The 23,134-nt window shown below is 37.2% G+C and overlaps 1 protein-coding gene and 1 pseudogene across 4 annotated transcripts in view; one reads left to right on the plus strand and one right to left on the minus strand.

Moving 5' to 3' along the window:
• Window positions 1–22,803, plus strand: part of Cpeb4 (cytoplasmic polyadenylation element binding protein 4) — a 65,532-nt gene extending 42,729 nt beyond the window's left edge. For 2 of the 4 annotated variants that reach the window (XM_006514793.2, NM_026252.4), the window contains 7 exons: window positions 5,969–5,992; window positions 7,577–7,750; window positions 11,794–11,883; window positions 12,517–12,635; window positions 14,809–14,923; window positions 17,206–17,387; window positions 18,473–22,803. In XM_006514793.2, coding sequence (XP_006514856.1) covers window positions 5,969–5,992; window positions 7,577–7,750; window positions 11,794–11,883; window positions 12,517–12,635; window positions 14,809–14,923; window positions 17,206–17,387; window positions 18,473–18,700 — 932 coding nt within the window. In that variant the 3' untranslated portion in view covers window positions 18,701–22,803. The remainder of the gene's footprint in view (window positions 1–5,968; window positions 5,993–7,576; window positions 7,751–11,793; window positions 11,884–12,516; window positions 12,636–14,808; window positions 14,924–17,205; window positions 17,388–18,472) is intronic. The other 2 variants (NM_001290676.1, NM_001290678.1) reach the window with 1 other exon arrangement.
• Gm18743 (predicted gene, 18743) lies at window positions 95–629 on the minus strand (annotated as a pseudogene).
• Window positions 22,804–23,134: the final 331 nt, after the last annotated feature.

A 23,134-nucleotide genomic window follows, 5' to 3' on the forward strand; every position in this document is an offset into this window, starting at 1 on the left:
GTGAAAAAAATCAGTGAAAGTAAGACCAATCTTTAAACCTTGGCTTATTTAACATGTTTGGAAACCTGAATCACATTTTCAATTGCCAGTTTTATGCTTTATTCTAGGTAGAATCATCTTTGTTTCTTCATTTAACATTCCAGTTATAAACCCTGGCCATATTGACTTCTGTGTTAGTAAACTGATCTCAAAGAAAGTCAAGGTCTTCTTCAAGAGAATCAAGATTTTTTTGTGGCAGTTGATAAATTCTTTTCCAACAATGCCTGAGCATCAATATCATATTCAAGCATTACACAGGCTCTCTTATCAGTAGGAGGAACTGAGCTTTGCAGTACAGGTTATCTGCCAGTAAGAATCAGGTCTCCATTGAATTGGACTCTTTTTTTCTTCTGCATGTGTTTCAGAATTTCTAAAGTCTGTTTAATTTCAGGAATCTGACCTTTCAGCCTCTCAGCCTCTTTTTTTTTTTTTTTTGAACAAGGTTGAGTTCCATGAACTTATACTTATGGTATTGTTCATCCAGCTTCTTTAACACTTTATCTGCAGTCTCTTTCCCAGGCTGTTTCATGAAAAAAATCTACATCTTCCACAAACACTGCTTTAGGAATCCCTAAGTGGAGCTGCTGCAGCAGTTTCCACATGCGTCCTTAGCCGCAGCCATCTTAAGAAATCACCAGAGCAAATAATTGCCTTCTGAGGCGTCGGCTGTTGGTGCCAATGATTAGCAACCACTACTTTTAAATGTAGCTCCCTCAACTTTTCACTGTCTTTTAAAAGGGACGATAAAAGCCTGATATCATGTCACTTTATCACCAAGCCTAGACAGGCTGCAGGGAGCCATCATAGTTTATTCTGACTTTTAAAACCATGGGAAGTGATTCTGTCTATGAAACACTGTATTTCTACATCTTCCAGAGCGTTATCTCACAAGTGTCAGTAGTCAGAGCCTTTCCCTTTTGTTTGGATTGGAAATAAGAGCTACTTACCCCCTCCTTTTGCACATTTCAATGTAAACATTCTAATTTTCACTGATTTTTATTATGTTACTTGTTTTGAAAATTTCAAGCAATCTCAGAACTTTAGATGGGTAATGGGTTTAATCCTAACAAAATAAAAAGAAAAGGGACAGAATCCTTTCCCAGTTTGGGGTAGTTTAGATTGAAATAACATTGGAATTTGTATGCACAATGCTAAAAGAGCTCACTCATCCGTAGATCCCATGACTTCTTGTTTTGCCTTGCTTTAAATTAATTTTCATACTATCAAGTGACCTTCAGGGACTGGTGACTTTTCAAAGATGAGCTAGTGTAATTCAACCAATAATAATTAAACCCTCAGTAATATTGTTACAGAATATTATTACACATCTTGCTTCTGTGTTAATTATAAAAGTTTTTTTTTTTTTTCTGGAGGGAATTCATGGGTTTAAATGAATTTAAAAACCCAAGCTTTCTAGTTACTTTTTGAGTGCCATGTTAGTGTATTAGTTTGCTGAGGGTCAGTAATAAGTACACAGACTATATGACTTAAGCAGTAGCTATTCCCCACACTTGTGGAGGCTAAAAGTCATTTTGTGGGGGGTTTAGAGACTAGAAGTCTGAGATCAAGGAATGCTCAGTAGTTATTTCTCTGAGACATATTCTTGGTATGCAGATGGTTTCTCCTTACGTGGTCTACCTTTTTAAACATCGGCATCCTGCTTTCTTCTTAGAAGGACAGAGGTCATGTAGGATGAGGTCACCAAATGCTCTCACTTAACTTTACCTCTTTAAAGACCATGTCTCCAAAAGCCATCATATTCTAAGACTTCAGTGTAGAAATGTGGGTGTGGGAAAATTTCAACCCACAATGAATGTCTTTACTAGTAAATTTTTATGTAATAAGCATATACATTTTATGGTTCAGAAACAAGCTTGAAACTTAGTTTCTCAGTTAAGTAACAGTGCTAAACATGAGCAGACTTACCTGTAAGCATTTTTCTCTGACTTAGCTAAGCACTAAGTTAAATGTTGTCTGAAAGATTAGTTGTACTCATCCCTATGTTGAAGATTAATTTTATCAAAGAGAACCAATAGTCACTACCACTGCTAAAAAAGAGAAGTCTGTCCTTTTGTTCTATCGTTTTTCCTTTAATTTTAATTTTCAATTCTCTATTACCCTCTATTTTAGCCTTTAGAATTAACTGAAAGATAAATTTTGAGCACAAGAAAATCCACACCAACAACACAGTGTTAGGGATTAGACTCATTTGTGTAGTTCTTTCCTCTAATGATGTCTGTTCATTTAGAAGCATCAAGCTTCACATGTTCCAGAGAAGGAGGGTTGAGACCCATCTTTTAAAGGCTGTCAAAGACATGTCTCTTAATGATAGGTTTTTAGAATGAAACAGGAAGATTATTTGCCTGAAATGTGGGCAGAAATCTTATCAAAAAAAGGAGGCTGTAAAATGTATCGTTTTGAATGCTACTGTCCCAAGAAACTAATGTGACATAGGAAATTACTAGCTATCTGTGTAAATTAATTTTGACAGTGAGGTTATTAAATTAGATTGTAATTGTAAAATCACTTAAAGTATAATTTTTGCAACTTTGTTGGACTGGATGTAGACATAGTGTTAACAGATTAGTAACTATAAGCTTCAGATCTTTGAATTTTATCTTTGTGTGTATGTATGCGTGTGTGTGTGCTGGCACATATATACAGTAATACTTGCATATGTTAAAAGGGTCACATAATAGATGTTTTCTTTTCATAGATATATTCTAGAATGGATACTTTCAAGTGAGGATAAAAGGGTGCTTATTAAGAAACAGATAGTAACTCAGCTTTATAATGATGAAAGGCATGCAGAGAGAGAGAAACCAATTATTCTGTACCTTTTTTACAATTCTATCCCACAGACTAATGGAATATTTTACTAGAGGAAATTTGACTGAATATAAGTCTTACATGAAAACCATTTGTAAGCAGTCCTGTAGAGGTGCTTTAGAAATAAAGCACCAATTAATAGATTAATAATATGGATCCAGAAGTTAGACATTTATGACCACAATTTTTCAAGCATGCTTTACCATTCTTGACTCTTGTTAATTCTGAACATTAAAGCAGTAACAACTCTATAATCCCAAATCCCAATAAAAATAAAAGTAGAGACACACAAATAGCATTCATTTATACTCTAATGGAGACTGGGAAGGCTTTTACTTAGCAATACTAGCATGTGTCTAAAAAATCATACCAGTCAGCCCCTTAGTAATTTTGGGAAAAGAAAATTCTTAGCAGAGAGTACTTCAGCTGACTTAATGAGAACTTTCCCAAAACATGTTTGTCATTGTGAACGTTCCCCCTTGTCACTTAACTCTGTGTTTGCAAAACATCAAATATGTTAGACTTTGTATCATAAGGTTAGACATCTGTGTGACATTTTCCCCAGGAGAGTATTTCACAATGTGTGTTCCAGACATGACTCTATGTAAAGAGGCAACATTTAGCATCCAGTTACTATATGGATCTGGTTTTATATGCATGTTCATCAAGTACAGTTTACTTACTTTTCCATATATGTCACATGTCAAAATTCACATGTACACATGTACAAAATATAAGTTGAAATAAAAAAAAGTACATTCTCATTTTTGAGTTCCAAACATCATTAGTTTTCAGTACTAGTTTACAATAATTTTGTTTGATTTTTTTTAAGTTCATATAAATATAGCCTACAGCCTACTTTTCCCTTAATATGAAAAAAGGTGTCTGATTAGCTTTCAAATATTAATCCCAGAACTTGACCATAAATGCCTGCACATTAACCACTTAATTTTATGGTATATAAATTATTCACATGTGAAGATTTTGTGGATACTTTATTTATCTGGAGCTCTTACTACTCATGAAGGTTTTGGGTTTTATTGATTTTTTTAAAAATGGGAGCCATGTGAGTTTTCTTGTTGTCTTTGTAGCTTTTAAAAGCCATTCTTTTAAAGAAATATCTGTTTTCCCAGGAATGGATGTAGTATCAACCTAATTTTAAAGATAGAACTCAGATTCCCAAGTCATTCTTTTCTCAAACTGCTTTGTCTTTGAAGTGGTTGTCTAAATAGAATGTTCTCAGCAGACTCCCACTATTGTGATGTCACTTGTCTTTCTAACCCCTGTCTGGTAAGTTGGAGAGTAGCTCATGACCTCCTAGCCTTGAAGTTGCCAAAATGAGCACCTATCAGACTTTCCTGGAGGAAAGTCTCAGTGCTGTTGTAGGCCATTCACCCCAGCAGTGCAGTGGACTATAGTGCTATGTAGTAATGGTAGAAAGGTATTTTTGTATGAAAACTAATTTTATTTTGCAAAATATTTGCCTGGTACTTCTGAATTAAACTGATTTGTATTGAGTCTAGAAGATTAGAAGTGAAAGTCCTGGCAGTTTTTAGAGTTACATCTGAAGAGTCTGCCTCAGTGTTCTATTTAAACCCAGTCCTCACTCGTGCTACATTCCTTGCCTGAACACGGCAGCACCCTTGCCTGTGCATGGCAATCCTAATACTCCTCCAGGTTTTCTTTAAGATCCCACCTAGGTTCCATCCCTGCCACCCCCTTTACTTCAAGGCATTTTTCCTCTTCTGTCCCTGTTGCATGTGCTATATAACCAGTAGAGCTATGTTCCCAGAGACATCCAAGTTAATGGTTGTATTATATACTGTGTTTTCTCCTATACATACATACATACATACATACATACATACATACATACATACATATATACATACATACATTCACACACACACCTATAATGAAGTTTAATTATAGATGAGGTATGTAAGAGATTAACAACAATAATGAAAAATAATTTAAATGTATTGTATAATAGAGGTTATATAAATATAGTCTCTCTCAAAATGTCTCAGAAGTGACTAACAGGCAGGTAGCACAGAACAGAAGCACATTGGACAAAGAGATGATTCATACCAGTTTGCATAATGCTACTCAGAACTTATCATCAATTGTATTTCTGGATTTCTTTTCCATTTGATATTTTCAAATTGAGATGTACCATTGGCAAATGAAACCATGGAAAATGAAAGTGAGTAAAGAGAGGTCTGTAGCCATAGGCATGGCTCATTATCATTACAAATCCTATGTGACCCTGTGGCATATGTGGTCACTAGTTCCTTGAGGTCAAAGCTTTAGATTGTTGGATCCACTGTGCTTAGCAAGACCACAGGGTGAAGAATTATTGAAGCGTGCCAAGGCCCTAGAACAGGATAAGCCTTCAGTGCCAGTTTATATCAGGGAGAGTGCATTTCCTCAGATATTCTTGGTCTAAAGTTGATGCTGTTTCTTGTAGATTCAATCAATTACCTTTTCTCTTCCTTTGAACTGCAACTGACTTGATGAGAGAATCCCACACTTTCAGTTTTGAACATTTGGGACTGGGTAGAAAGTTTCTTTTTGTTGGTGGTGGGTCATTTGTTTATTTGACTGAGGCCAATATATAAATTGTCTAAAATTTTCATTAGTTATGATCTTCTTCTATTTGGAATAAACATAAAAATACTGTAAATATGTATTCTGTAATGGTGAAAAGTCATGAATTCAATATTGATATGTTTACTAAATTGTTAGCATAGAAATCTGAGAGAAGATATAATGAACATAGTGGCACTTGGTGTAGATCATGTCACACACAGCCTTAGCTTCATATTATCTTGGTTCTTGGATGCTGACTACAGTCAAAGGTTTTCTTTAAAACAAGTGAGGTTTAGTAAAGATTTATAGTGTCTTTGAAGTTCTTTTTAAAAATGCATGACCACCACCGTCTAATTTCTTGATTTTTGATACCTAGACCAGGAAATATAAAGAATATGGCCATCTTTCCATTTCAAAAGCTCATAGATGAAATCTCAGTGGATTCTTTGACAATGTTTGAAAGGTTTTTGTTTGTTTGTTTTGTTTTTTCTTCTCATTTGACATGCAGCAAGGACTTATGGGCGAAGGAGAGGTAACATCAATGTTTCTCACTTTTGAATGTATCAGTTCTATATGGAGAGAATTGGGCTTACCCAGATTATAATCTCTGGGGGAAGGAGTGAAGGGAAGTGGCTGGGTTTAACCTATATAGAATCTCTGTGTTGTAGTTGGAGATGTAGACATTCTAATTGAAGAGACTTAAAGAGCTTGATAATGTGAATTTAAATTCCCTATATTAGATAGTTAGCTTACTTATAGCTAAAGATTTGTCCTTTTAACTCCTTAGAAGAATTTAAGATTTTTTTTTAAAGATTTGAATATTTAAAGGCTAGACTTGTCTAAAAATTATCTCATTAATTGGAAAGTCATTTATACTTAAGTAACTTACATGAGCTTGTTTTACTAAGTAAACATGATACATGTATTTAGTTTAAAATATGAACTGGATAAATGAGTAATTCTATAAATGCTTTAGAAAAATGGGATTTTAAAGACTCGTTTCTTAGACATTCCTAGCTAAACTTAAATTTTCTTCTATGTAATACTTTTGCTATTTTATAAGACCATAAAGTCACTTAGACTTAAAATGTGATTAAAAAAAAAAGATCATTCAGAAAGTAGTCTCCAATTGTAGAGCCATTTTGAATCATGATTTACTAATAGCATATAGGATACTTTTGTGGCAGAAACACTGTTGTTGTCTATGCTTGGGAATGGGACTTACAACTGTGGCAACCAAAGAGCTTGTGAGCATCCCAATAAAGGAAGAGACTTGAGATCATTTCTAGAGGTCCATTAACCATTCCTTAGAGAACACCTAAAAGTAGATGGAAGCCTGAGCAGGGCTAAAGGTTGAGAGATGCAGCTATCTGCCTTTGTGCTTTGCTTATAATATAGACATTTTTATTTTCCTGTCAGGTGAGTATGGGGAGACTTACCGACATTGGTGCTTCTAGTCTTTCTACTTTCTTATGTATTCCCAATGATTGGAATTTCAGTTTTTAGAGTAGTTTTTCAAAACAGATAGCATCCTTGGTAAGCTGATGATCATCAGCTTTAGCATGCCTTCAGATCTTAAATGCTGTAAGCCTAGAAGCTGAATTGGGTACCAACATTAAGTGGGCTTTGATTATATCCTGTTAGTTAAGGTAAATTAAAATGAGTGCTCATTTAAATTGACATGCTCATTTTAAATACATCCTTAGGAAAGTGTGCAGAGACTACATAGTTTGGTCCATTAAAGAAATGTATGTGACCAGCATTTTATAGCTAAATTTAATATTCCATGTCCTTGTATAGGTCGCCATGGGGCACTTGCCAAGGCAGTGCAGTCTGCTGCCAACTGGTTTCAAAAGAGTACTCTCTTCTAACAGGGCTACCATTTCACATCCTGAAGCTTCTGCACTCCTGGGAGATACTTGAGTAGCCCTCTGTTTAACCATAGAGTCTCTCTGATGCAGTAGACCTTAAGTTGATAACAATTCAAGAGCATAAGTAATCCTGTAGTGAACAAATAAAAGCAGCAGTTCTATCAACTCATGTCTTCTTTGGTGTGTGTAATAGTCAGTGGCAAGGAGCCTTTTCTATTAGCTTTCTGTTCTGCTTTCTGTTCCAGGTCAGTCTTCATTGTTTCCGATGGAAGATGGATTCCTGGATGATGGCCGTGGGGATCAACCTCTTCATAGTGGTCTGGGGTCACCTCACTGCTTCACTCACCAGAATGGGGAGAGAGTGGAACGATACTCTCGCAAAGTGTTTGTGGGTGGATTGCCTCCTGATATTGATGAAGGTATGTTCAGAAAGGACTGACTATTTGGAGCCACATGCCACTCTGTGGCCCAAGGGGAAGTTGGATCTAGGGTTTGCTGTCACGGCCCCTGTCTTACCTGGCTCTGACTGTTCAAGTCTCACTCACCTTGTTCTCTTGTCCTGTCATCCTGTGGTAATAAACCATGATACCGTCTACGGTAAGATTGGCTGCAGAAGGAGGAGGATGAGCTGAGGTCCAAATTCAATGGGAAGGAGGGAAGACCCCAGAGAAGATTCCCCAAGGAGTCTATTGTAGACAACATGGGTTTAACTGCCATATTTTATTTTCTCCTATTTTATTGTTATTTTTTAATTTCTTTCCTATTTTCCGTTGCTTCAAATTTTTAAATTTTAGAGTAAGCTTGAACTTCTTTAAAATGTAGTCTGTAGTTGTACTACAAGAAAGAATCTTAAAAGTGATTAAAAAATTCATATATATATATATATATATATGTTCAGCAAACATTTATATATTCTTTAAACAGCGGCACTGTTCCTCAGCTTATTTATAGAAGTAAATAAGATAGAGAAACCCTGTTAGTAGAATCTACATTCTAATGGGGGAAGGTGCATCAAAAATATGTAAACATAAGAGAATGTATCAGAGAACAGTGTTGGAAAGCAAACAGTTTTATGGGGTCTAACGTGCAAGGATTCTTCTTATTTTGAATGGCTAAGGAAACTCACTTTAAGAAAGCATTATCTGAACTGAGACTTGAGTCAGTAGCCAGCTATACAAGGAAATGGAAATAGACTAATTCATGTTCTATAAAATAGAATCAATTTCTGTAAAAGTCTGTAATATCGAAAAATATTTAGTCATTTGTCACTTAGACTGAGATCAAGTTTATCAAACTTCTAGAAGGTTGACGGTTATAACAAACACACTTGTTAAATATCTTGATAAAATTGCTGTAATTTTAGTTCCATTCACTTCCATTCTCCATACCACCCCCAGAATACAGAGCTTGAAAAATACTGTAGTCTACACAATTGTGCAGTACAAAATTACAGAATTTCTGTGGGATATAGGGTGAGAAGCAGATCAATTAAAGTTGAAACAGGAACAAAACCAGAATTAGTACTTGGACACTTTAATCAAGTCAGGTAGCATGCTGTGACAGTGATCCTAAAGCCAGAAAGTTGAAATGCTGCTCTGCTTGTAGTCTTGGAAACATGGTGAACACCTGGGGGGGGGGGTGTGCAGGAGCCCTCAAGGCCAGTTCCTCCTCTCTGGCAAGAGAGCCTTGCTTGTTGCATTTTGATTTAATCTTAAACTAGAGCTGAGAGGGTTCCAGCTTCTCATCACACATGCAGAGGCTCTCCCCGTCCTAGTGCAGGTTATGGTTACTTCTCCTCTCACAATCTAACTCAACTTGCTCAGGAAAAGTGACTTAGGAACCATACAACTCCCAAGTTAGCCTAGTAGCAATCTCCTGCAAGCCGATCTCATTTGAGCTAAATTGTACTGCAGGAACTGGTAGAGCAGAGTAGACTGCAGTGTTTCCCAGCTGGAGAGAGAGTAAAACAAGGGAAGGAAGGAATAAGGCTAGGAAAACCACAAAAGATTGGAGTTGCGTTGGAAATATCAAAATATGTTACTTTTATTATACATAGGTATTAAAAATAGTTATAAGCACATTTGTTTGCATGTATATTCATTTATTTCCTAGCTTTGTCTACTAAAGAAGACTTGGAAATAAAGAATACCCTCTATTTTATAGATTATAGATTATATAGAGCATATGGGATTTCCTTTTTGCTGTTAAAAGGAACCCAGACTACATTTTTTAAAAAAAGCATTCTAAAGGTTGACATGATTCTAGAGGTGAGGTAAGGAAACAAGATATGGAATATTTTCCTGTGCCACAAAGTATGGCAGTGCAAATGACAGGGAAAGGTCAGAACATCCTTGGAGCTCCCACTGGCCCACCCAGAAAAGGAGAAAGGAGACAGAGGGACGAATGGTTAGGTGAGTGGATGATAGAGATAGATAGATAGATAGATAGATAGATAGATAGATAGATAGATAGATAGATAGATAGATAGATAGATAGATAGATAGATAGATAGATAGATAGATAGGTAGATAGGTAGATAGGTAGGTAGGTAGGTAGGTAGGTAGGTAGGTAGGTAGGTAGGTAGGTAGGTAGGTAGGTAGGTAGGTAGGTAGGTAGATAGATAGATAGATAGATAGATAGATAGATAGATAGATAGATAGATAGATAGATAGATAGATAGATAGATAGATAGATAGATTGAATGAATATGAAAATAAAGAGGGAATTGGAATGTTTTAACTTGTTAAGTAAAGTAGGTGTGGACAGACATAATAAACAACTAGAAGAGAAAGAGAGCTCTTCCATACTGTGCAATACCGATGAGCAAATGTAGAAGGAACAGTGGCAACAGATCATCAACACTTGGCAGCCCTGGTGGTTCCCGATCTATCAGTGGGCACCTTCTAAGAGGTGCCATGACTAATGCAGCAGGATGTTGGTAAGTAACACAGTATTCCTTGTAAAGTGCAAGTCAGATACAGAGAGGAAAATGGTTTCTTGATAGAGAAACCAGGCAGAAGCCAATGACCAAGATCATTGTGTCTAATTAATGTTGACGTGACACAGCATCATTTGTGTTTGGGATACATAGCATGACAGTGGTCATGAGGGAGCAGAATACAAACCCAAATGAAGACACTGCTAGGTGGAAATACCATAGACCAAATTGCTTATCAACACAAGAACTTTTCATAGTTCTGGATTTTGGGAAGCTCAAGGTCAAAGCATTAGGCAGCTCCTTGCCTGATCAATTTTTTTATAATAGTCATCATTGTAAGTCCACATGATAGAAGTGGCATACTCTTAATGAGGCTTCTACCTCCATAACCCGGTCAACTACCTAAGACTCCTCCTCTAAATTCTCTTACATTGGGGATCTGATTTTAGCATAAAGATTTACAAGATTGAGTGTACATTTAGTCTATAGCAGCATACTATAGAACAGTGGTTCTCAACCTTCCAATGCTGTGACCCCTTAATACAGTTCCTCATGTTGTGATAACCCCCATCATAAAATTATTTTCATTGCCGCTTTATAACTGTAATTTTGCTATTGTTATGTAATATAAATATCAGATATGCAGATGGTCTTAAGTGACTCCTATGAAAGGGCTATTTGACCCTCAAAGGGGCCAAGGTCCACAGGTTAAGAACCAATGCTATATAGAATGAATGTAGAGAGCTATGAAGGGCTCCCACTTCAGAGAAGTGACTCTCATACAACATGTGCTCTGGATGGGATTCTTGATCAGATAGCGTCTCAGCACTGGAGAATAATTGAATCAGTATTGATTTCTTGAATATGGAAGCTACATATAGAGTTATAAAAGAAAGCAACCTTGCTTTGAGCTGATAACAATGGTAGCATTTGGGAATTATAAAGCATAATGTCAGTAAAAGATTGTGGATGGATGAGTTGATTCATTTATGTATCTAACTAGAAGGAGAAAGAGGAAGAGGAAGGCGTTGAAGGCAGATGTGCCAAGTCCTGAGTGTGATGTGTACGTGAAGCAATGCAGGAGCTCTTCATACTGTTGTTGGATAGATTTGTTTTAAAAGGAGAACACAAAAGGGTAGTGATGAGGTGATGAGGAAGGAGGGAGCATGAGTCATGATGAGAGATAGAAAGCTAATTGTGGTCTGGTTTTACCTGTCATTGTTCTCTTTTTTTCTGTGTTGGGTATATAAAAATGTATAGTATATAAAAGTATATAAAAATGAGATTGACAGTGAAAATGTGAAGCTGCAGGTGCAGCCCTACAGCTTGAGCTGTGTGTTCTGACTGCTCAGGCACTCACGGAGACACTCGGGTAGACTTGGGGACTGGGCACATACTTGTTTGAGTGTCCACATTATTCTAGCTACAGGCTATTTTATTTGTGACTTCATTACAGCAAAGTGATTTTATATTATAAAAAAAACATCTAAAACTAATACTACTTTTTTTGTTGTTTTTCATTAGATGAGATCACAGCTAGTTTCCGTCGCTTTGGCCCTTTGATTGTGGATTGGCCTCATAAGGCAGAGAGCAAATCTTATTTTCCACCAAAAGGTAATTCTTGAGATTCCAATATTAAAGTACATTTTATTCTCAGATTGTCTAATTTGGAGCGTTTTCATGAATGTTTACTTTGACTTCACAAGCTTTTGTTGTTAAATTTATATTTTTCTAAGTGTGTTTTAAATATTCTACCTAATATACTATTAGTTCAATTTTAATTACACAAGATGTTTCCAGATGCTACCAAGTAGAGCTGGTGAGAAGGATTAGTACTTCTGCCATACCTGACAACCAGTGTTCTGTGCTCCTACCCATGTGGTAAATAAGGAGCCAGCTCCTGCAAGTTAACCCTTGACCTCTCTCTCTCTCTCTCTCTCTCTCTCTCTCTCTCTCTCTCTCTCTCTCTCTCTCTCTCTCTCTCTCTCACACACACACACACACACACACACACACACAGACAGACAGACAGAGACAGAGAGTATGTTTCTGTGACCTATTAAGATTCTACTAAAGATTCTACTCAAATGAGGTTTTGATGTGTTCAGACTTTTAGTAGGAATGTTGTTTTAATTTTTTCATATTTTCTATTCTTTTTCCCTTCCTTAATTTTAATCTAAGCTTTTTATCCTATGTATGACAAAGATAGAAAAGCATTTAAGTCTTGTATTGTTTCTTCCTTCCCAGGCTATGCATTCCTGCTGTTTCAAGATGAAAGTTCTGTTCAGGCTCTCATTGATGCATGTATTGAAGAAGATGGAAAACTTTACCTGTGTGTATCAAGTCCAACCATCAAGGATAAACCAGTGAGTATAGTTTAGCATAAAATTGCCTTTTGTGTATGTATGCCTCCACTCACCTGCTTTATGTGAAAAGTTCTTATGATTTCTACTTAAATTTATGTGTTTGAAATTGAATATAACAGGTTTTATTATGTGTTCTTTGGTAATTTCATACATGAATACAAGGTATACCAACCCCCCCTCTGGCTTTTAGAAAACATCCTTCCACTACATCTTTCTCCCAACTACATTATCTCTTCCTCTTTCTACCCCTCTTCATCTTCCTCTTCTTTTTCTTCTATTAACTTACTGAGTCTAACTAGTGCTGTCTATGTATGTGTGCATGGCTGTAGAGCCATCCTCTAGAGCATGGTCAAGCAATAATGGGCCATGCTACTAAAAAAACTGACTGTCCCTTCCCACGTAGCCAATACCTACCAAAAGCATTACGAATGGGGCCCTATGAGCATCTCTCATTGGAGCAGGGCCTGGCTTCTCTTATGCAGGCAACCACAGCTGCTGTGATTTGGTAAAGACACAATTTTTCAGCATCCTTCTCAACCTCAGCTTTTATAGTTTTTCTACTCCCTCTTCCTGAACCTTTTGAGGGTAAGGACGTGTAAGATAGATGTCCCATTACCTGAACACTTCACAGTCACATATTCACAGCACTTTGAACAATTGTGAATCTCTGTATTAACCACCATCCACTGCTAACCACTATCTACTGTATAAAGACGGTTCTCTAATGAGCAGTGAGATATGCTTAATCTATAGGTGTAAGGATAAATATTTAGAAGGGAGTTTAATACTATATACCTTTAGCAAAATAATAGTAGGTTGTCCTCTTATAGCCAATGACCTACCCAGCTTGGTCCAGGTGATGGTACCATAAAGTGGGCCATATTTCCAATAGAAGGCTGTTGGTTACTCCATAACATTTTTGCCACTACTGTACCAATGGACAAATCTGGCAGGCTGGTTGTTATTGTAGCTCACAGGGTTCACAGCTCGGTAAGACTGTTAACATTTTTCTTCCCCAGCAGTCTACAAAGTACCTTTTAGGCTATAAGTGGGAAGGTATCATTGCAGAAGAGGACTGGGGATAGTGGGGAAGAGGCAGAGGAGGGGTTGAAGGAGGCAAACACTGAGGGTAGTTGAAAAACCATATGGAAACATGGAAATAAATCTTTAAATACATTTTTAGAATTAAAATTAATTTATTAAATTATTTACTAAGAAATAAAATAAATTAAAGCATTTAAATGAAACTTTGAACATTTTTTGCAAATATTAGCAATATTTTTACTTTGAAATAGTTTTGAAACTATTCTATAGACATATATATGTGACAGACATAGTGAGAAGGAGGGAATTAGAGCTACATTACATAGAGGGACAATGCTCCTACTTGAAGTCATAGGTTATCTGACAAAAGCCCAATGCCAGGTATGGGATAACCTCCCCCCACCTATTTGAGTTGTTAGTTGGGGGCCTCAGAGACCCCAAAACTAATATAGGCTATTATCATTGTTCTTGGCTACCCACAAAAACTTGATGGCAAGGCTTTATTGCTAAAGACAATCAGACACTCACAGTACCTGGAGAAGTCAAACTGGTACAGAGGATGCACAGGCTTGCAACACCAGGCCTGGCGTGTTATTCTTGATTAGGCTAATGGACACTAAAGTGTTTATCAACGTAATACTGCTCAGTGGTTAAGAGCACTTGCTGCCCTTGCAGAGGACCTGGGTTCATTTTCCAGCACCCAGATAAATAAAAATAAATAAAACTTTTAAGAATGTTTGCAAATATTAGCAATATTTTTACTTAGAAATAGTTTTGAAACAATGTAATAGTTTGTTAGTATCAACAGTAAGTCTGCATTGCCTGGAAATACCCTGAGTCCTATTTTATTTAAATTTAAATTATATATATCCTGTAAGGCTGGGTAACCTGAAAAACAGATAATTAACTTGTAGGTAATTAAGGATGTATAATGTGTTAAGGATTTGGCTTATAGTAAGTAAATACTTCATGGGATATTCTTACTTTGAAATGAAAGACAGGGAGAACTGTTTCTAAGCCTTTTGGTCTTACATCTCTATTGATCTGTGATAAGATGGGGATGTTGTAAAATACTCGGCAACAATTTTGAACTTTTTTTGATGTGAGCATCTTGATTTACACACTCTAGGTGCAGATCCGGCCCTGGAATCTCAGTGACAGTGACTTTGTGATGGATGGCTCACAGCCACTTGACCCACGGAAAACAATATTTGTTGGTGGTGTTCCTCGACCATTACGAGCTGGTATAGTTAAACAGGCGAAGTTCCTGTATTGTTAGCATATGAACTATAAAGATCTTAAGCTGAAATACTCCAGGAGCTTTGAGTTAATGTGAAAGAGAGAGAGAGAACTCTAGTGTCTAAGTGTTTAAGTTAGAATTAATGTGCTCTGTTTCCTATTAATAGTTGAGTAACCTTGGACAAATAATATAAATTTCCTAATTCTTGGTTTTCTAACCTGTTAAATGGAATCAAAAGTGCATAATTTTATAGAGCTGAGGAGTAAATGAAATGACTCCTGCAGAGTGCCTAAGTGTAGTACTACAATGCTGATCATGTTACTGTCCTTTATAGGAAATCCAAAGCCCTTTGTGTGCTGAGATGTGCAGGGCTTCTTTTCTATGTCCTCAATTTCTCAAGCGCTGTTTACGGAGTTTCTAATACAACTTCAGCCTCCCATAGTTTTAGAATAATAACTACAAAGGAATTACATCCTCAACTGACTTGAATAACTTGAGGTTTAAGAGTATAGTAAGATTAAAATGAAGTTTTATGTTTTAACATTTCATGGAGAAGATACATTGACTATTTCAAGTTTTTAAAATAGAGTGTCTTATTTATTTTCTACAATTTCACAGATGTAAACAGCATATCTTGATCATACCCACTCAGCTTTCCCCAGGCATCCCCACCAAATCCCCCTCCTCACTTTATGTCCTTTCCTTTTTTTTTTTCTTTCTTTTTTCATTTTTTGTCACCCACAAAGTCCATTCTATACTGTCTGCTGGAATTGCTGTCTGATCTTGTTGGCTTGATCATAAGCAGGTGACCACAGCTGTAGTGAGTCCATGAGTACAGTGGCCATGTCATGCCCAGGAGACAGCATTTCCCGTGCTCTTCCCCTTATGTTCTTACATTCTTTCTGTCCCCTCTTCTGGGATATTTCCTGAGACTTGTGAGAACAGATTGTTAGATTTCCCATTTAGGACTAAACACTCAGTAGTCACTTGTTCTCCCTTCTGTGACCAGTTAGGAGTCTCCGCATTGACTACAGCCCACTGCAGAGCCAAGCGTCTTTGGCTAGGTTGAGGGCAACACTAATTCATGTAAAGAAACAAACTTTTGAGAGGCAGTTTAGCAACACTTAGGAAGACAACAACAGTAGGTTACCCCTTGGGCCTAGGACCTAAGCTATAAACAGTACCTGGCATGAATTCCCTCCTGTGCAGAAAACATCCAATCCAATCCAAAAGGAGTTAGTTACCTCTTACCCTTGTGCTACTACTGAGCACTAGTGAGCACATGCTATCTGATAGGTTGATACAGCAGCATCCAAGGCTCACTGCAATGTGATACCGTTGATGGCTTTTTCTCCCATCAACCTTCACTGCACCTTCTAGTACTAGGAAAACTAGCCAGTATGTTGTCGCTTCAGCAATAAAGTTTAATCTCTAGTTATGGTGGACAACTCAAGAGCAGTGACTGTATTTTTTAATGGACCTCTAGGGTATCACTGATCAGTAACTGATAGGGAGGTTTCCCAAGCCTGGCCCTGAGGTTTTCATTCATTAGTCATTATCTTCTGGCAGAAGTGTTGTCCACCCGTGCAAGGTACCTATGCTGAAATTTTTTTTTTTGAAGATTTTGCTTATTTTTATCTTATGCATATGAGTGTTTTGCTTGCATGTATACCTGTTCACCATGTGTGTACAGTGTGTATATAGTTGCCCCAGAGGCCAGAAGAAGGCTTTGGATCCCCTTGGACTGGAGAGTTGTGAGTTGCCATGTGGGTGCTGGGAATCAAACACAGGTCCTCTGAAAGAGCAGCCAATGCAAGATGTGCTAGTGACTACTGTATGTAAACAAAGGTACAGACTTTGATGGTGAGAGGGCCTTCCAGAGAATCTTCCCATTAACTTTCTAATGTTCAAATTCTAGGAATCAATACCCAACTAACCAGTACAGATATGACAGCAGTGAGAAAGACATGAAAGCAGACAAACCTAGCTTCAGGCCTGGCCCTGTCACCTGGACAGACCGTTCATCTTGGAGCCTCAGTTTTCTCAGAAAATTACTACCTATCTTATGGGTTGTGAAAATTAAGAAAGCACATTTTAAACCAGCCAGCTTGCAGTTAAACAGTCACCCAGCAGAAAAGTTATTCTAATAGTTATTATAATAATGATTTAGATTTTAATAATGACTATAATCATATATACTCAGAGGTCACATAAACTTTTTTGGTGAAACATTAGGTGAGCCAGATGAGTTTTCCTGATAGTAAGTGTCTTGATCCTTTCTTTTAGTGGAGCTTGCAATGATAATGGATCGGCTGTATGGAGGCGTCTGCTATGCTGGAATCGATACTGACCCAGAGCTCAAATACCCAAAAGGAGCTGGAAGAGTCGCGTTTTCTAATCAACAGAGTTACATAGCTGCTATCAGTGCCCGCTTTGTTCAGCTGCAGCATGGAGAGATAGATAAACGGGTACGTCCTAGAATGTGTTTGGAGAGTTCTAGAAATGGTGCACCATCTAATGTAAGCCCTGTGTTTGATATACACTGGCACTTCCCTTGGAACTGGGACTGGCAGCCAGCACGGTGGCACTATACTCCACAGTCTTAATCAGTTGGTTTTTATTGTGCTGTTTACCGTCTGAGCTATAAGCAGGGTCAGTGGTGTTTGATATTCACTGTCTCAGGTCCTGTGTACTCAGTGTCTGTGGTCATTCTCTAGTGTGAGCAAAGAGGAAGCTCGTGCTGTAGCTACAAGTGACGGGCAGGACATGCTGTAGCACAGTCACCTGCCTGCCTGCTCTTCATTCACACATCCCTGCCAATGGGCGGGTCAGAGCTGGGGGTTATCATTAGAAATGATAATTTTGGTTTTCCACAGTGAAATCCCTAGGTCAGTGTTCAGCCTCTCTCCAGATCCTCTGCAGTGTGGGACTCAAGTCTTAGGAGGTTCCATCCAGGAGTCTCCCAAGACCTAGCATCATCAATCTTTTGTAGCTGGTAAGGTAGTGACCAGGTCATTTTAATACCTGAGAGGCTCAGGTGACAGCTGGCCTTTTGAACACTGGTATAGGCCCAGTTCTGTAAAGTCACCTCTAACTTTTAGATTCAAGTAAACTACTCTGACAGAGAACACATCATGTTGTACCAGACTCCCAACTGTGTGATTACAACCCAAGATGTAGACACTTAAACCACCAGCCAGGCTCAGCAACCACTCAAAAGTTCGTGAGGCAGAAATCAGACATCTTTTTGCCCACTAAATCTTGCAGTACACATTTTGTGAGAGATGGAAGTGCTTAGATGGTTTTGTTTAAATTATGATAGTTTCTGATAAAATTCTTCTTTTGTTTCTTTCTTGTCTGAAACCTTATTTTAACATGATAATCAATATAGATATCTTATGAAAAGCTATTTAAAATGGACAATCTTCATTGCAATAAGTGCATCACTGCTCCTTCCTGTGGCACCTTGGCACAGGGAGGTGGAAGCACAATACAGAAGTGGACTTGCACATGATACCAAAATGCCAACTCCCTTTTTGTCTCTCCAATGCAGGTGGAGGTTAAGCCATATGTCTTGGATGACCAGCTGTGTGATGAATGTCAAGGGGCCCGTTGTGGGGGGAAATTTGCTCCATTTTTCTGTGCTAATGTTACCTGTCTGCAGTATTACTGTGAATATTGCTGGGCTGCTATTCACTCTCGTGCTGGCAGAGAATTCCACAAGCCCCTGGTGAAGGAAGGTGGTGACCGCCCTCGGCATATTTCATTCCGCTGGAACTGAAGAATGAATGACTCCAGAGCTCATTTGCAGGCCTCAGAAGAAGTGCCCTCTTTTGTTAATTCCAACTCTTCCTCAGCCTCTTCACACTGGCATGTCCTGCACAGCAGTGTGTAACTATCAGTGGTAGAATGAAAAGAACAACCTACAACATAGGTATTTTGTAGACTCTCGTGTCACTGCAAACAGTATGTTCAACTCCATTTCACATTGCCATTATGTTGCATGCAGGTTTTAATTCTCTTGTTTTGCTGGAGGCCAAGAGGATCTAAACTTGCTGTAGCATTTTCTTAGAGGAGAGAAATATTAACAGAGAAATGAGACAATATTTTGAGGTTTTAATTGCTGGTAATGATATAACATATAAGAAAACTTTATTGAGATAATCACCAACAGTAACACTATCATCTGTTCTGACACAGTCTCCCCCAGGAAAGTGCTCTTGCCAGTTCTTTTCTTTCATTCCTTCTCTCTCTCTTTTCTATCCCTTTTTATTCTTTAACAGCAATGGAGGAAGTTAACAGTTATTAACAGGAAAGAGTATGTCAGAGCAAGCAAATGCATGAGCAAGATTGAGCAGTGTAACCATAAGAGCTTTGAGGCTGATGATAGCTTGATCATGCCTCAAATGCCTTCATACAACAGAAAAAATAAAGTAGGCAGAGCTGAGTTTGTTTTCTTTGAAATAATTCTTAAAATTCCGAATGTAAGAATTGGGTGACTTTACTACTGAGGGGAGTGCGCGTATTTATTTAACTGACTTCCTAATCACGGCCCCAGGAAACCTACCAAAGCTAGAATTAATGATTTCTGGTGGGGAACAGAAGAACAAATACATAAATTTTATTTTTGTTATTATATATAAACTCTATATCCTAATTTACTAACAGTCATCAGGTGTCAGCCTTTGCTCTCCATTTTGACATTAAAAACAACGTATCTAGACATACCTCAAGGATATCATTTTTGACTTTGTGTTACACTACACTTGTAGCCAAAACTGGAAGATTAAAAACAACATACAGATCGGCTGCCCATTGGCCTTGTTTTCCATTTGAAGTTACTTTGGAATCCTGTAATTTAGTTGTAACATAGAAAATGTGGGGGGGAAAGGTTAAAAAAAAAAGTCAAGTAGTTGCAAAGTGTTTTGCACTGTTGAACTAAGTAATTGTGTAAATCTGTGCAAAAGTCCGTATGGTTATCTTACTCTTCCTATAAGGTACAATAACATACACTTTCCGAACTTAGCATGGGACATAGTGTTTGAAGTGCCAACTTCATCAAGTAATGCATGCTTTATTATAAATACAACCCTAGCTTTGAAAGATGTTCTTATGTTTTGAACAGTCTGCTTCGGGGGTAAATTTAAAATAGTCTCTTGAAGCCCCGGTCATGGAAGTAACTTTTGGTTTAATTGACATTCTCTTATTAAATGCCCTACCGTAGTTCAAAGGATTACTATCAGTGTGCAAAGCATTTAACAGCAGCAGTCTAAGTGCAGTCTTGCTAGCTGTGCTGCCTAACAGTACCATCTTGGATCCTTCAGAACCAAAGACTTGCCTGCAGTGCTGTCACCGCCTGGCTGGTGACCCTTCTGCTGTCTGTAGGAAAAGCAGCCCTTTATTTTTAACACAGGCTTTAATGAACTACACCTGTTAAGTTCCAAAGGTCAAAATGGAGGCACTTGCTGTCTAAGAGTCCAACAGAAAGAGGGAGCCACTGTCAAAGAATCCCCTGCTAACAGAACAGCGGAGCAGCTGTGTGGTGGAGGGTGCTGTCTCTCGTGTAGCTGGTCAGGGACGTTTTTTGTTTTTTTCTTTTCTCCTGAACTACATGATTCTAATTGGAATGTTCATTTGCCTCTTTTTCTTCCTTTAATGCTTGTAGGTGGCTTGGGGTGTGCTATTGTGCTGGTCCTACTCAGTAAACAGGTGTGATGAGTTAACAAGAACTAACACTGCTTGAGAACTAGCTTTGAGTAATACTTTTCCCTTTGTACACGGCCTGCTGAATTCCGGTACAGTGTCTGTAGCTGACTTATTTTGTCATGCACATGATGTACATTTGTTATGCACTACTTTTGTATACCTTGTTTTTCCAACAGTGAACATTTTTAGGCACACTTTTCACTGACGGGATATCTCTTTATGCAATACCTCAATTTTTCATATTGCAAAGAGTAGCTTTTTGTACTTTTATTACTGAGAGATCTTCATATACTTCATTTTTTAATATAAATAATTTTAATAAATTTTATTTTCTTATATTCTGCTTTTTATACATTTCAGTGCTCTGCATACATTTTAAATTATGAATGTTGTGCACTGGCAATGCTATTTTAGAGTCTGCAGAGAAGAGAAAGCATGTTGCTTAAACATCCTTCCCCAGCACCAGCTACTGGTGTACCTATAATTTAAGAAATAGTCTATGTAAAGTCACAAATTAATGAAAAAAATTCGCATGAAAATGACAAAATAACACTGTAGTTCCTAAAAAAAATTAAATGCATAACCATAGGGTAGAAATTTAAAATAACAAAATTGTCTACAGCTTCTTACTAAGTTTTTTAAATTATTCATAAAATGCAGACATTTTGGGTGAATGTTTAATCATTTTTAATCTTAATTAATTGATGTTACATGTTTGATTCAGAGATGTCTGCTCTTTTAAATTCTATATAATAAAACAAAATCGCCTGCCACAGGACAGGTTTGTAATGTTAGTATGCATGACTAATGTAAGAAATTGTTATTCTGCTAATATTTACTTGTGATTGTGTGACAAGCGTGTTTACAGATGATTTGGTTCCACTTCTTTACAGGGCATAAACAATGATTATCTATTACTCTGAACTTTATGATTACATGTCCTTCAGATTACATGGGATTGTAGCTGGGAGTTACCATGTAACTCAAACATTATTAACATGTAATTAGTTTACAGGTTTTAGGGTATCACTTCAATTTACCAAGCATGTAGTTCTAGCGCACTAGCATGGCACCAGCCATGTATTTACAATGTAGTTACAGAGTAATTACATGGTTATTTTTGCAATGTAAAATAAAGTGTTTCTGATTATTTTCTATGTAAAGGACCCCCCACCCTACCCGTGCCCCCTGGCTTTGGTATAATATATTTACTTCTCCATACACAGACCTCTGCAGAATGCAACATAAAACTTGCAGTGAATGAACTTAGCATTTTATGAGAGTGCTGTTGGAAAGACTTGATAATTCACCCCTTTTTGTTTTGAAGAGTTGAATCTTCTGTTAAAAGGTGATTTAAAACTTGAATGTGATGAATTGTGGCAAGCTCACTCCAGTTATGTGCAATACTTATCTCACACTTTGGAAGATCTTTGCAGTGTAATTCTTTGTTTTTAATTGCAGACATTAAAAAATGTCATTTTCTACTGTTAAGAGTAATCCTCTTTCTTGCTGGTGTTTCTAAAGAAAAGAATCAGAAATCAATCTTTCTACTAATGTAAATTTGAGATTATTTTTAAAAATGGAATAAAAGAGGTTTTGGTCATTTGCTTTATTTTATTATCTTATTTTAAAGCTACTGTGATTGATAGCATTGTAAGAATTGGGACAATATTGTATTCAACTGTTTTATTTTTTATATTTTTAAAATTTAAAGTATAATTAGTTTTTATAATTTCATCAGATTTTTGTTATATTTTTTTGGAAGTGAAACTTTTAGCAAGTGGGTGTCTAGTTTTTACTAATCCCTAATTTTTCCAGTGTATTGCTCATATTATCAGAAGGGAACGTTATTTAAGTGCGTCAGTTAATTGTACTACTTGGCTGAATTTCCATATAGTTTTTACTGTGTATGGGGAGGTTGTAGTATTTATTCTAGCATTTTAAATAAGGGTAATTCATTTTTTATTAAAGTCATTTTCACGTTAAGTTCCTATTTTTGTATGTTCTACTCTTAAGTTATATAACACAGTTTCTTTTTTAAAAGAGTTCATTTGTTGAAGTGCTAGTGGAAAATTAATGTTATTAAATAGTTTGCAAATGACTATTTATACCAGTATGCATATAATTTTTAAATATTTGTAATGTGAGATGTTGAATGAATAAAACTTTTAACTCAGATTTCTTTTACTATACTTATTTCATTTTAGCATAAGTAGACTCCCTTTTGGGAATATGACATTTTTAGAACACTAAGAATGTCATGTTGGGCCCTGGCCGAACAAACCAGTATGAAAAAGTCTTTAATCATGTGAGTGCTCATGGCAGGCATTCCTGGCTTCGGGAAGTTGTAAGAGCTGTCAGCTGTAGTGTCTTTGGCCTGGCTGTTAGTTCATGTGCTGCTGTGTGGTGTCTGGGGGTGGGGTGTATCAGCCTGCAGTCTAAGTGTTCTTTCTTCCTCCTGGAGATTGACCCCTGCACCCCCATGTGATAAGCACATGCTCTACCACTG

The sequence above is a fragment of the Mus musculus genome, chromosome 11 (genome assembly GCF_000001635.26).
Source record: "Mus musculus strain C57BL/6J chromosome 11, GRCm38.p6 C57BL/6J".
Classification (NCBI taxonomy): Eukaryota; Metazoa; Chordata; class Mammalia; order Rodentia; family Muridae; genus Mus; species Mus musculus.